At 36.7% G+C, this 12,981-nt stretch overlaps 1 protein-coding gene across 17 annotated transcripts in view; it reads right to left on the reverse strand.

The window, feature by feature from the left end:
- Positions 1–12,981, reverse strand: part of NRXN1 (neurexin 1) — a 1,108,798-nt gene that overhangs the window by 536,512 nt on the left and 559,305 nt on the right. For all 17 annotated transcript variants that reach the window (XM_053587958.1, XM_053587975.1, XM_053587974.1 and 14 more), the window contains one exon: positions 10,176–10,295. In XM_053587958.1, coding sequence (XP_053443933.1) covers positions 10,176–10,295 — 120 coding nt within the window. The remainder of the gene's footprint in view (positions 1–10,175; positions 10,296–12,981) is intronic.

The following is a 12,981-nucleotide window of genomic DNA, read 5'->3' on the forward strand; positions in this document are numbered from 1 at the left end:
TAGCCAGACACTGTGGAGTCCCAGATACTCAGGAGGCTGAGGCAAGAGGCTCACTTGAGCCCAGAGTTTGAGGTTGCTGTGAGCTATGATGCCATAGCACTTTACCCAGGGTGACAGAGTGAGACTCTGTCTCAGAAAAAAAATAAAGAATACTAGAGAAATGAATGGCAACAAAACCTGTTGACTATTGATAACATCAACAAAAGAAATATTGGGACAGTGAGAGGAGGGGTTGTCCTGGAGACCTTAAAACCATAAGTGAGAGCTTGTCCTGAAGCCCCACTCCATGGGCTTTACATTGCAATTGCTTTCAGGAACTCAGCTAGGAAAAAAATATATATATAATCATCATCATATAGATTTGCAGGCACAAAATTTCCGAAGAGAGTTGTATTCATGACTCAGGCAGCAGCCTTTCATACTGCACTCCATAGATCAATTTTAGTTTCAGGAGCTTTAATTTCAAAAATCTTAGATTTTATCTTTAACACTTCAACAACACTGAAAATGCTTCCAGCTTTTGATTTACAGAATTATTGTCCCTGTCAATAAAAGGAATGTGCCTGACACACCAAAATCCAGTTTAATTACTTCTATGATGTCTCCTGCGGCTGAAGGGAAATGGTATTTCTCTGACACATTTCTGTTTTTAATTTAGTAAAATGGAGCACTTTCCATGAATAGGACCTAGGAGAGCAGGTTCCTGATCAACATCATCACAGACGACCCCACAGTTCCCACAGCAAGGCTTACTCTGTGACCGCATGAAGCTGGATCCTTCAAGTTAGGCATTTAAGTGATCACCGAGGATTTGACATGGAAACATGCCTGTGATATTTAGACATCATATCATGATCTGGAGACGCTTTAAAGACAAATCCAAGGGCCTGCTTTTACCCAGCACTGTTCACCACACCATGACAGCATTGCTCTGAGCTGCTGGAATCCAGATGAGGCCTTGAAAGCTTCCAAACAGAACTGCCAAATATCAAAATGCACACTGTACCACTAAAATGAAAAAACCAAGAAAAATGCACTCTTTATTTTCTGCTACATGTTCCATCTGTTCCTCTCCTGAAAGGGTCATATGTTATATATTTATAAGAAGCATTCACACCTCCGTGAACAGTTTCCACTGTCTCCTTCAACTGCAGCCTCCTCCTTGTTCACGACCCGTTTTTTTTAAACATCCTTCTATAGCAGCTCATCCTTTTATGAAACTTGTTCCACTCTGAAATCATTTTAAGTTAAGAAATGCCTTTGTGCCTTCTATATACCAAATCCTGGGGAGAGTAAGCCTCACACTCTATAGGCCATTCTCTGAGAGATGTGAATTTAGATCATTAGAGTCATTAAAATCACACGGTCCATAATACCTAGAGCTAACAGATCACTCTTGCACTTTATGCTGCTTTAGAATGTCACTAGAGAGGTACAAGATCTATAACAGCACAGAACTAGAGGGAAGACCATAATTCCTCCCCATAAAATAATTCTATACTTTTTAATTGCTACAGTAAATCTCATTAAAGGCACAGAATTCTTTGTTCAGGGAAGGAAAAAGGATCACTGGATAAGGCACATTTTCCTCACAGCTATATTTTCCCCCTTAGGATCTGAATTATCCCTTAATGCAAGCACAAAGTTATTTTTATCTTGACCTTCTTCTGGAATCTACATTTTTCTCTAAGGTTTTCTTTCCTTCCCTACAAATGTAAGGGGCTTTTTGGACTTTACTCTTAATCCCCTAGTCAGTGTCTTTTCCTATCCTGGGCTTCATGAATTCTCTTGTGTTTCAATTGTGTATCCTCCAAAGACCTTCAAAAACCACACTACTAACCTCTGACTTCATTTTTTTCCCTTTCTACTTCAACAACTGTTGAAAAAAAACTGAAATGTAATTAATATAATCAAACACTTGGTACACATTCCATTAGTCCATACAATTCTGAATTGTAGCAGTGTATTTCCTATGACATATATTGTGAATCTGATTCAGGCCAAAGAACTTTAGGAAATATTGCGCTGGTTTCATTATCAAATGTTAAATTATTATTTTTGAAAAACTCAGAAAAGCTTTCATAGAATAATTGCAGAAAATTCCTATCTCTCTTTCATAATCAGTACCTTTTAAATAACAGAACTGGAAGAAAATGACAGCATGCCTTTGACAGCTCATTCTGAATTTTTGACTCATCTTTGGAAGTGGCAACTGCACAATTGAGGAGCAGAGCATGTTTCATGTAACTTGAGGCTTAAACTTAAACCCGAGAATTAAAGAGTCAGAAAAGTCTAGAAAAATAATGGGTGCTGTTAAATCCCACTCATTATTAAATTTTCTAGAAAATGTTGCAGCTGGAGAATTTCAGCAGCGTGAATATGGAACATAGCCCTCTTTGGGAAGCACTGTCAGTGAAAAGAAGAAGATGGCCTTCAAGATAGAAAGATGTACATTCAAAGTCTGTCCATGTCAATTACTAGCCTTTTCAGCCCAAGAAATTATGTAAACTATTCATGTCTAACCATCAACAAAATGAAAAGACAACCTACAGATGGGAGAAAAATATCTACAGACTATTCATCTGAGAAAGGATGAATAAGTAGAATATATAAGGTACTCAAACAGCTCAATATGAAAATAACAAGTAACCTGATTAAAAATGGGTCAAAGTCCTTCATAGATATTTCTCAAAAGAAGACTTACAAATAGCCAACAGATGCATTTTAAAAATGCTCAACATTACTAATTATCAGGAAAATGCAATTCCAAACAATTTGAGATATCATAGTTAAAATGGCTATCAAAAAGACAGAAAATAATCAATGCTGGCAGGGATGTAGAGAAAGGGAATGCTTATATACTGTTGGTAGAAATGTAAATTAGGATAGTCACTATGGAAAACAGTAGGAGGTTTCTCAAAAAACTAAAAACAGAAGTTCCATATGACCCAGCAATCCTGCTGCTGGGTATACATCCAACAGAAAGGAAGCCAGTGTGTCAGAGCCATAACTGCATCCCACGTGCAGCTAAGATATGGAAGGACACAAGTGTCCATCAATGGATAGGTGGACAAAGAAAATGTGATCTCTATACATGGTGGAATGTTTTTCAGCTGTAATAAAAAATGGAATTTTGCAGCAACATGGGTGGAAATGGATGTCACTAAATTAAGTGAAATAAGCCAGCCGCAGAAAGAAAAATACGTTTGCATGTTCTCACTCAGAGGTGAGAGCTAAAAAAATTGAGTTTATGGAGGTAGTGAATAGAATGGTGGTTACCCAGAGGCTGGGAAGGGTAATGTCAGGGAGAGGAAGAAAAAAGGTTGGACAATAAGTCCAAAAATACAGTTAAATAGAAAGAATAAGATCTCGTGTTCTATAGCCCAATAGGGCAACTATAGTTAATAATAACTTGTTAAAGATCTTAAAATAGTTGGCTGGACCACGTGGCTCACACCTGTAATCCTAGCACTCTGGGAAGTAGGGGCAGGTGGATTGCTTGAGCTCAGGAGTTCAAAACCAGCCTGAGCAAGAACCAGACCCCATCTCTACTAAAAATAGAAAAACTAGCCAAGTGTTGTGGTAGGCACCTGGAGTCCCAGCTACTCTGGAGGCTGAAGCAAGAAGGTTACTTGAGCCCAAAAGTTTGAGGTTGCTGTGAGCTATGATGCCACAGCACTCGACCCAGGATGACAGAGTGAGACTGTCTCAGATGATGCGCTCTATGTGAATTTTTTTGTAGTTCCTCTTATACATTAGCTACCCATATTTACAGCAAAAATATATATAAGCAACCAAAGACTGAGCCAACCCTTCCTTCCGAATCCAATCACAATTATTATTATTATTATTTTTGCAGTTTCTGGCTGGGGCTGGGTTTGAACCTACCACCTCTGGCATATAGGGCCGGCGCCCTACTCCTTTGAGCCATAGGTGTGGCCCCACAATTATATTCTTTTAAAATAAGATAGTCATAAAACTTTAGCTAATTATGCTTAGTCCTATTCTTTTTCTTCAAAAGAATACTCATAATAATTTGATTCCATAATACAGTGGGGGAAGTATTTAATATTTTATTCCCTTCAAATATTTTCTTGAGCAATAAATAGATACTAAATTATTATTTCTGCTTATTTAGTATTATGCAGAGCTCTGATAATTCATCATAAATTATCCTCATTTTTTCCTCAAGGGTCTTCTAGTGCATCATTTTCAGAGAATTAAAATGCATTTATAAAGTAAAGCTGAAGGCCTCGAGTTTCAGTAATTAGCTCCCCAGATTAAGACAGTATCCTGACCCCCTTAGATTCTGCACCCTGCTATGCTGCTGGCTGGAAGGTGATGTGAGAAACCTCCACATAAGGCACACACACAAGAAAAGTATTCAGATAAGATGATGGTCACGGAGCTCTTTGAAATAACAGCTCGTAATAATTAAAACCACCATCATCCCTTGAGGATAGCTAGCAAAGGTGAATGGCAAAACCTTATTTTAATGTGGCTCTGGTTAGCTGAGCTCTGATGGGATAAGGACAGTAGTATCATAATAATTCAAATGTCAAAGGCCACCCCCATATTTATATAAAATCTTTATAAGATCTTAAGTTCTTTTATATAAGATAACAAATGCTAACATAAGAGACAGATTAGGGCCCCACAGTCAGAGTTTAAATCAAGCCAGAAAAATTAGACTGTACTAGCAGGAAAATCCGTGGTTAAAGAAAATATTCCAGCTGAGTCTTTTTTTTAGTTTTAGACAGGGTTTCACTTTATTGCCCTCAGTAGAGTACCATGGCATCACACAACTCACAGCAACCTCCAACTCCTAGGCTTGGGTGATTCTCTTGCCTTAACCTACCGAGTAGCTCGGACTACAGGCGCCTGTCACAACGCCCAACTATTTTTTTTTTTGTAGCAATTTGGCCGGGGCCGGGTTTGAACCCATCACCCTCCATATATGGGGCCGGCACCCTACCCACTGAGCCATAGGCACCGCCCATTCCAACTGAGTCTTATTTATTCTTGACTTCTGGGGTTCAAATTGGCAGCATTTATACAGGGTAAAAGTCTGCTCAGAGTTTTGGATCTTTGGGCCATGAAATAGTACAGAGGACTACTCCATATTATTCAAATGCAGTATACTAGCCTTCATATTTGTTTTTTTCTTTCCCTTTTCCTATATAGATACAGCCTGAAACTATTACTTAGCTGCCCAACTGAAATATAAGAAGACAAATGCTTCCATTTATGCATCACTTTTATGATTTTTATTATCAACAAGAACAAAGATAAATTTATATAAAATAATAAAAGACAGCAGTTCTACTGTGTTTTACATTTCTCTCTGTACATTTCTCTTCTACATTATGCTTCCTTTTCTATCTTAGTATTGTATTTTCTGACTTAGTATGAACAATATTTTAATTCTTTATGGTTTGACCTGAGACAGATCTGACCCTGTTCTCTCATAATTTGTTAAGGTATTGCCAGGAAATATTCCTTATGAACTGCTTTAAATGGTGTAAGCGCTGCCATTTAGATATGCTTGACTGATTCGAGGTTAATAAGATTCATTGTACTCACAATGAGTACCTGGTTGTGGCCATAGCTAATTGTTAATCTTTTTCAGCCCTAACTGACACCAGCAGCAAATCAGCTCACAGCTTAGTGCTATTGGCAGCTCTGAATAGGAGAGGAATAATGTTACCTGGACCCAAGTATGCATGTTATGATATATGTCCATTGGCTTAGAAACTGGGACTCCGACACTGGATATTAGATTCTCTTTTCAAACAACAAAAGAAGGTAAGGAACAACATGGAAGAAATTTTTAAATGTCATAGTAAAAAGTCACAGTCAAATGCATTTCAACCTTGTTTCAGTGAATATTTGTAATTCTCACACAAAAGCTACAATAAATTCCTATCAGGACATTTTTCTCTTGGCAAAGTTTTGAATTCTGAAAATAGTCTTGTATAATGCTAACAGTGCCCACACCCTCCAAAGCTATAGCACCAAAATAACAGCACTATGATGTATTATTCCCTTATGGTAACAGACACCATTGAAGCTGAACCGTAATTTGGCACACAACATTTCTATACTAATGTAATGTGACAATGTTATTATATTTGCTATTTTCCATGTGATCGTAGCCGAATCCATCTTCTCCAAAATGACATTAATTTAGCTAGTGTGGTTACCTTCTGTTCTGGACCACTGGATGAAAGCAAAAAAGGATTACTGAATTGCTCACAGGTTTAATAACGGCGGGTGGATATGCAGGCATGCATCCGTGGTATGTAGAGTTTATATAATGAACAGAAACGCTTAGCACAGACTTGGCACCTAATAAATGCTCGATAAATGGTTACATCAGCAAGAAAGTTCACACATAGCTACAACATACAATTATAGGTGCCTAACATTTCAGAAAAGGAAAGGATAATGTCTAGCTCAGAAAACCCAGGAAGTTTCTATGGACTAAAACAGTTTAAGAGATTGAAAGGGAAATTCTATTTCTTCAAGCAAAAATAGTGAAAGGCATGCATTCCAGGTGGAATGAGTACGTTCCCCAGGTAGAGAAATTAGCATAAGCAATGGTGAGGAAACTGGAAAATGTAGTGTTGTTCAGGAAGGCATGAGTAAGTAACCTGATAGAAACATGCCATAGGGACAAATTCTGCAGTAGATAAGTAGGAAAAATGAAGGCTAAGGTCAGGTCATCAAGGCCCATGAACTCCAGAATGATGAACATAGAAAGTCGTGTTGCCACTGAAGATTTACTGGCAACCATACGAAAGGTACTAGTGAACACTGATTAGTATCTACTATTACCAATTATATGCTGCATACTGTACAAAGCACTGGGCATATAAGCCAAAAAGAGAGAGAAAAATATTGTTCCTGGGAGAAGCATATATAGTCTTACAGGAAGATAAGACCTACCCTGTTTCCTCAAAAATAAGACATCATCCGAAAATAAGACCTACTTATAAGAAAGATAAGACGTCCCCTGAAAATAAGACCTAGCGCATCTTGGGGAGCACACCTTAAAATAAGACACTGTCTTATTTTCAGGGAAACAGGGTAGTATAAGTAACTCTAAGATAGAAAGTGATGGCTGCTGATGTAATAGTATCAGCAAGGCTCTACAGGAAGTCAGAGGAGGAAAAATATTGCATTTGGTTAAGAGTATCAGGAGAGATTGGTGACATTTAAACTAAGGCGAGCAGGAAGAAATAATCAAGCTGGTAGAAAGACAGAGGGTGGATTTGAAGAAAGAACAAAAAATGGAAGGTAACAAAGAAATTACTGCAATAAGCCATGAAAGTGATATGGAGACCCTAAAATTTGGTGTTGATATGGAAGAAAAACTGCCAAGTTGAGAACCTAAAAGCACCCTACACACACACACACACACACACACACACACACACACAGCCAGTATTTCTGTCAATGAGTAGATTATTCAGATGACATTTTTTCCAGGGAAGAAAGGGTTTCACAAATACATGTCTTTAAAAATAGCTTTTGGCATCATTTTGCCTAAGTGTCCCTTTTTTGAAAGATTCCTTCCAATTCAATTAATTAGTATGATTTATCCAGATTACATTTACAAGCTATAAAGCATTCCCATCTTCCCATTGTTAATTATATCTCCAGGCTAATATAAATAACATTTTCTAGTTACTCTAATCCACTCTATGAAACCTATCAGAGAGAAGACATTTGTTAAGTTCTATTTCAGGGAGAGAGATCTCATTTGTAACGTAGTATATTCCTCGTTTTCTTTTTTCTTTGTTTCCTATGAGGTTGAAAGATGCAGTCACAGAATTGATGAATAAATAACTAAGCTAGATATGAAAATTGTGCTCAGAAGTGAAATGCACTAACTGGCTTTTTTTTAAGTGGACACAGACACAGAAAAGTTTGTTAACATTTCAAGCATTGTTCTAGTATTCTTTTTGTGCTACTTACAGAAAAGCAATGATACGTCTAGTGAGATTCATTTTGATCAAATTAAAAGTGAGGAAAAAATGTGGCATGCTAATTCATTGTCATAATAATTGCCTGTTTTCTAAGTAACAAAATTAACATTTGTACCTTCTACAAATTATAATTGATACAAAAATAAGATTTGCTTACTGAAACTCCAATGTACAAACCAAGGAACCACTTCACATTTCCAGAAAACCCACTAAGAGGCAATGATTTAATCAAAATGCATGTATTCTGAGAGCTCTCCAAAGTCATTTTAATGTTGATTTGTGCAAGAGGCATATCTGGAGACACATTTACCGAATGACATTTACCTATTTACAAGAAAATAACAAAGAGCTTTATCATTGCCATCACCACTACTATCACCCTAGAGCAGCATTTAAAGTAGTTTTCTATAAAAATGATTGAAAGACGGTATGATACTTAAGGTCAGATCTTGATGTTCCTTTAGGAAAAGTCTAACAAATACATACAGAAAATTATATTCCTCATATTTAACTGGTATATGAGGATACACAGTCTGCTACAACCAAATGGCAACTGTTTTGTAAAATATGGGAACTAGATTAAGCAAAGTTTGGCAGAAAAAATTCTCTAGCAAAATGAAAAATATTTTCATACCAAAAAAGCCCTCTCAACTACCACATGTACTCATACATCTGTCAGAATTGAATTCAGGATTTAAAAATTGCCACAATAAAATCATAACAATATTTCAATCTTCTAGTTGTCCTTGAAAACAAGTTTATGTCATTTTCTATGGAGCAGGAACCTACATGTCTTTATTAAAAGCATACATAAGGTTTTCTTACCGTCTTTGCTTTATATAGCTACAGGTATTTATTCATCTTTAGGTAAGATTACTTACATAGTCCAAAACTCCATTAAAGTTAGATTTGATTTGCAGAAATACAGAGTTTGCAGGTGTGTGATGGTTTGAATACACGTTTATTGCTTCAAGTTTACTATAGTCCTATGGGAGCAGACACTAATAGGATGGAGACCAAATATTCTCCATCTATGGTGTCATGGCTGCTAAATAACTCTTTCAGGTGTGATTTTACTCGATTAGTTATGCATTAATCTTTTAGTCAATATTTCAGACAGAAAAGTTGAATAGTGAATTATACTATATAGCTAAACTGCAACAACTTGATTCATTGGAATATTTTAGTTTGACTCCATCTTTGAAATTGTGATACACATATCTATTGCCATGAACACTCTCAGAAAAATGTAAGCATGAACAAACCATAGTCTTTCTTTAAATCCACATTCAAGTTCAGCCTATATTGAGATGTCTAAATCTTCCGACCCTCTGTCTCATCATCCTGGGTCTTTAGTTGAAATGTTGTAGCACATGTTGTAGCATGTACTCTATTTTGTAATCAAGAGGCATGGCCAGGAGTATTCTCTTAATATAACAGAATACTAATTTTGTAGGAAATTCTGTTATTACTTTTATGAAACCCTGTAAAACAAGGTCTAATTGAACAAAAATACTAAACACTTCACCTTATAGACCAATTCCATCCCCAAACCCTCACAGCTGTAATACAGATTAGGCATTAGCAGATTGCCATGACATAATGTGAATACTGTGTTTTTGTCAAGCTTATATTGTAAGACTAAAAAGGCAAAAAAACCCCAAAAAACCTACTAGGGTCTAAAATATAAAGAAAAGTGCATGAAGGACAATTTTAAACACATTGTTTTTAAAGTGAAAGGCAGCAACGGGCTTGAAGTTGTGTAGAGAGAGAGAAAAATAAGACCTGTGACCGACCATTCGCTAAAATTATAGCCCTTGAGATTTAATCTTATGAAATTAAATGTTACTTAATATAAAATAATACGAAGATTCTTTCAAAAACTAGGGGATTATTGTCATATGCAGGAAATGAACGTTGAACAAGGTGGATCATTAGCGCAAAAAGTTAATAATGAGTAGCTGAAAACCAAAGAATCCACATCATCACAGCATTATTTACTAGCACCACTGATTAATAATGTAGCATTTCAAAAATGTTCTTTCCGTGGAAGCAACTGCTTCTCTTAGTTATCACAGCTCTACTTCCTCAAAGATAATGTAAAGTACCCTCAATTTTAGGCCTTAGGTTTTAACCAATGACTGGAAGCCACAGCTGTCAGTTCGTCCTCAGACGAGCACTTACGGTCGTTGCAGAGCGGCCCACTGAAGGAGGTCATGCTGCAGTCACAGCTGAAGCCGTCCCACTGCTGCAAGCACACGCCTAGGTTGGAACACGAGTCCTCTTGGCAGGTTGTGCTGGGCCCTGGGAAATGATCCAAAAGAAACTTGGGTTCTTTAAAAAAAAAACCAACAGTATTTTATGCACAAGCTAGAGTACATACAGTAGTTGCCAACACCTCAAATTACATGTCCAAACTAGTTTTGAAAGTTCTAGTTCACACACCTAAATTAGGAACTAAGACACTGTAACATGAACGTTTTCTTAAGTTTCAAGTATGGAATAAAATACATTATAGAAATAAACCAAACCAACAAGTCGTGAAGGCAAGCACATAGCTTCTGGTACGATCATGGTAGCAGATAATCTCATTCAATCATCGATAATTCTTTGTTACTATTTGGTCTTTGGAAAATGACTGGATCTCCTTAACTTCTGACCAACGAATAGAGACACCATGAGCAATGGAGATTAAACTTGATGGAATCGAGGTAGAGATTGGTAAAATAACTGAAGAGAGTTATGCAAAAATGTCCTTGAGGTCTCAGAAAGTTCCCTGTACAGACTATGGATAAAGTCATGATCGCTGAGTGTTATTGGACAGGTATGTTGGCAAGTATCGATTCGCATGCTTTATCAATTTCATGCAATTAAACATAAACATGAAAATGAAAAACTCCATATAAATGGCATGCCCCCATTTAATATACAAGTAAAAGGAATGTAGTCTATTTCTAAAGAATCATAACTATAACACTGGAAAACAAAGAACTAAAAAAAAAAAAAAAGCATGACCAAAGCACTAAAGGCAATCACTATACAGATATATTCAAGACTGAAAGCCTTTATGCAAACTATGCTATCAAATAAGTTTTCTTGCACAATGTTCAAGAAAGGAAAAAAAAAAGAAATCCGAACCCAAATTATAGTTACTGCAAAATGTGTTACTTTAGGATTTCAACTGTATGTCACGGGGTTTCAGTCTTGTTTTATACACATAGGGCTATCTACCTTGCAAGTCAGCTTTCATCAATGCAACTTTGTCAGCAAAATAAAAAAAAAAGCAAAATATATTAAATGTTAGTAAGCAATACTAAAATGGGGCAAACACAGAAGAACGTTCAGATTCAAAAAGCATGCTGCTGTAACGGGGGAGAAAATGCTATGTAGAGCAATCAAATTAATACTAACAGCCATAAATCTTAAGAGAAGCCAAAAATGCGGAAGCGGTAATTTGTTAGACTTTCAGTATACACATGTATATATATATAATGGTTAATTGAGCCGATGACATGTAATGAAGGAAAATTAAAAGTGCTTTTGTGTTTTTCCTCTCTTAGATAGATATGAATGCATTACCACAGCAACTGTACTGCTTGTTTAGAACGTGAAGCACCATTTGTCATGTGCAAATACAGTGTAGACTGTGGTCATTAGCAGACCAATTATCCCTTCTCTGTCTTCCCCTCTAGATGTTTCATCTTGCTGTTGCAATTAAGGCTTAAAACTATAATGCCAGCCATTCGCTGCCAACAGCTTGACTTGAGAGTGACACCCAACCATCAAAATATGCGCTGCGTATCATTTGAAGTGGATGGGAGTAGGGTAGGGATGGAGGAGGCAGACTGCATTATAAATCCCCGTCAGGAAAATTCCTTTATAAAATTTCAGTGCAGAGTGTTCATCCTTGCTCTTACAAGGCTGGGTACATACTGGTTGACAATTTCCGAGTTACGTCTGTATGGTCTACCCTTTCAAAATTATCTTCAACTCTTATAAATTGCTCCATGTATAATTATTACAGAAAACCTCACTAAGAGCTATCTTAGAGGAAGGTGAAAAGGGAATGCAGTCCACCCAAACAGCTTTACAGTATTAATTAAAGGTATTTAAGTAAACACTATCTGATAGGTTTTATGAAAATATAAAAATTGATACTAGCCTAATTAGATGTTATTAGTCTAAAAGTGAGACCTGTTGAGGCACCAGCCTTGGTGAATAAATCAAAATGATCTATAATTAGTCTGTGTATAAATTGATGTTTTTGTAAAAGGGATATTAAACAAGGATTTTATATCACAAGGATTTTTTTTTTTTCTGCAGTTTTTGACCAGGGCTGGGCTTGAACCCGCCACCTCTGGCCTATGGGGCCAGAGCCCTACTCCTTTGAGTCACAGGTGCCGCCCTCACAAGGATTTTTTTTATTACAACTTTCTCAGTAAAGATATTCTTTATTGAAAAGTTATTGAAGTTAGCCTAACATATGTGAATAGTCACAAGTTCATAATATTATAAATACTAGGTATATTATATTACACTCTTAATAACAAGCAGTATAACAGTAAGAAAAACAATGATAATAGTTTTTATTAGTAGTGCTTGTAGTGACATTTTCCATCTCTTGTTTCAAAGAACAACCACCCAATTGCTCATTACTTATATTTTTTCGAACCCGTGAGAGAAAAGTGGCTACTGACATATAACCCACAGCACTAGATACTCAAAATAATAAGTGTATTACAAAAAATAAAATCTCTGAATGCACATTCCTTCCTGGGCTAAGCAGAGGAGCAGAGAGTGGTGCAAGCCTAGTTTGGAGCACGTACTGTTTGACCGAAGGCCCATCTGCTCCCTGACCTACACGGCAGAAGGGAACGTAGAGGTCGGGAGCAAGGACTGATGAAGACCCAGATTTTTGTTTTTGTTTCTTCAGAAATTATCAGAAACACGATTGCTGAACAATGCCACTCAAAAAATAGTAAAGCTGCAA

Source organism: Nycticebus coucang, chromosome 4, assembly GCF_027406575.1.
Source record: "Nycticebus coucang isolate mNycCou1 chromosome 4, mNycCou1.pri, whole genome shotgun sequence".
Lineage (NCBI taxonomy): Eukaryota > Metazoa > Chordata > Mammalia > Primates > Lorisidae > Nycticebus > Nycticebus coucang.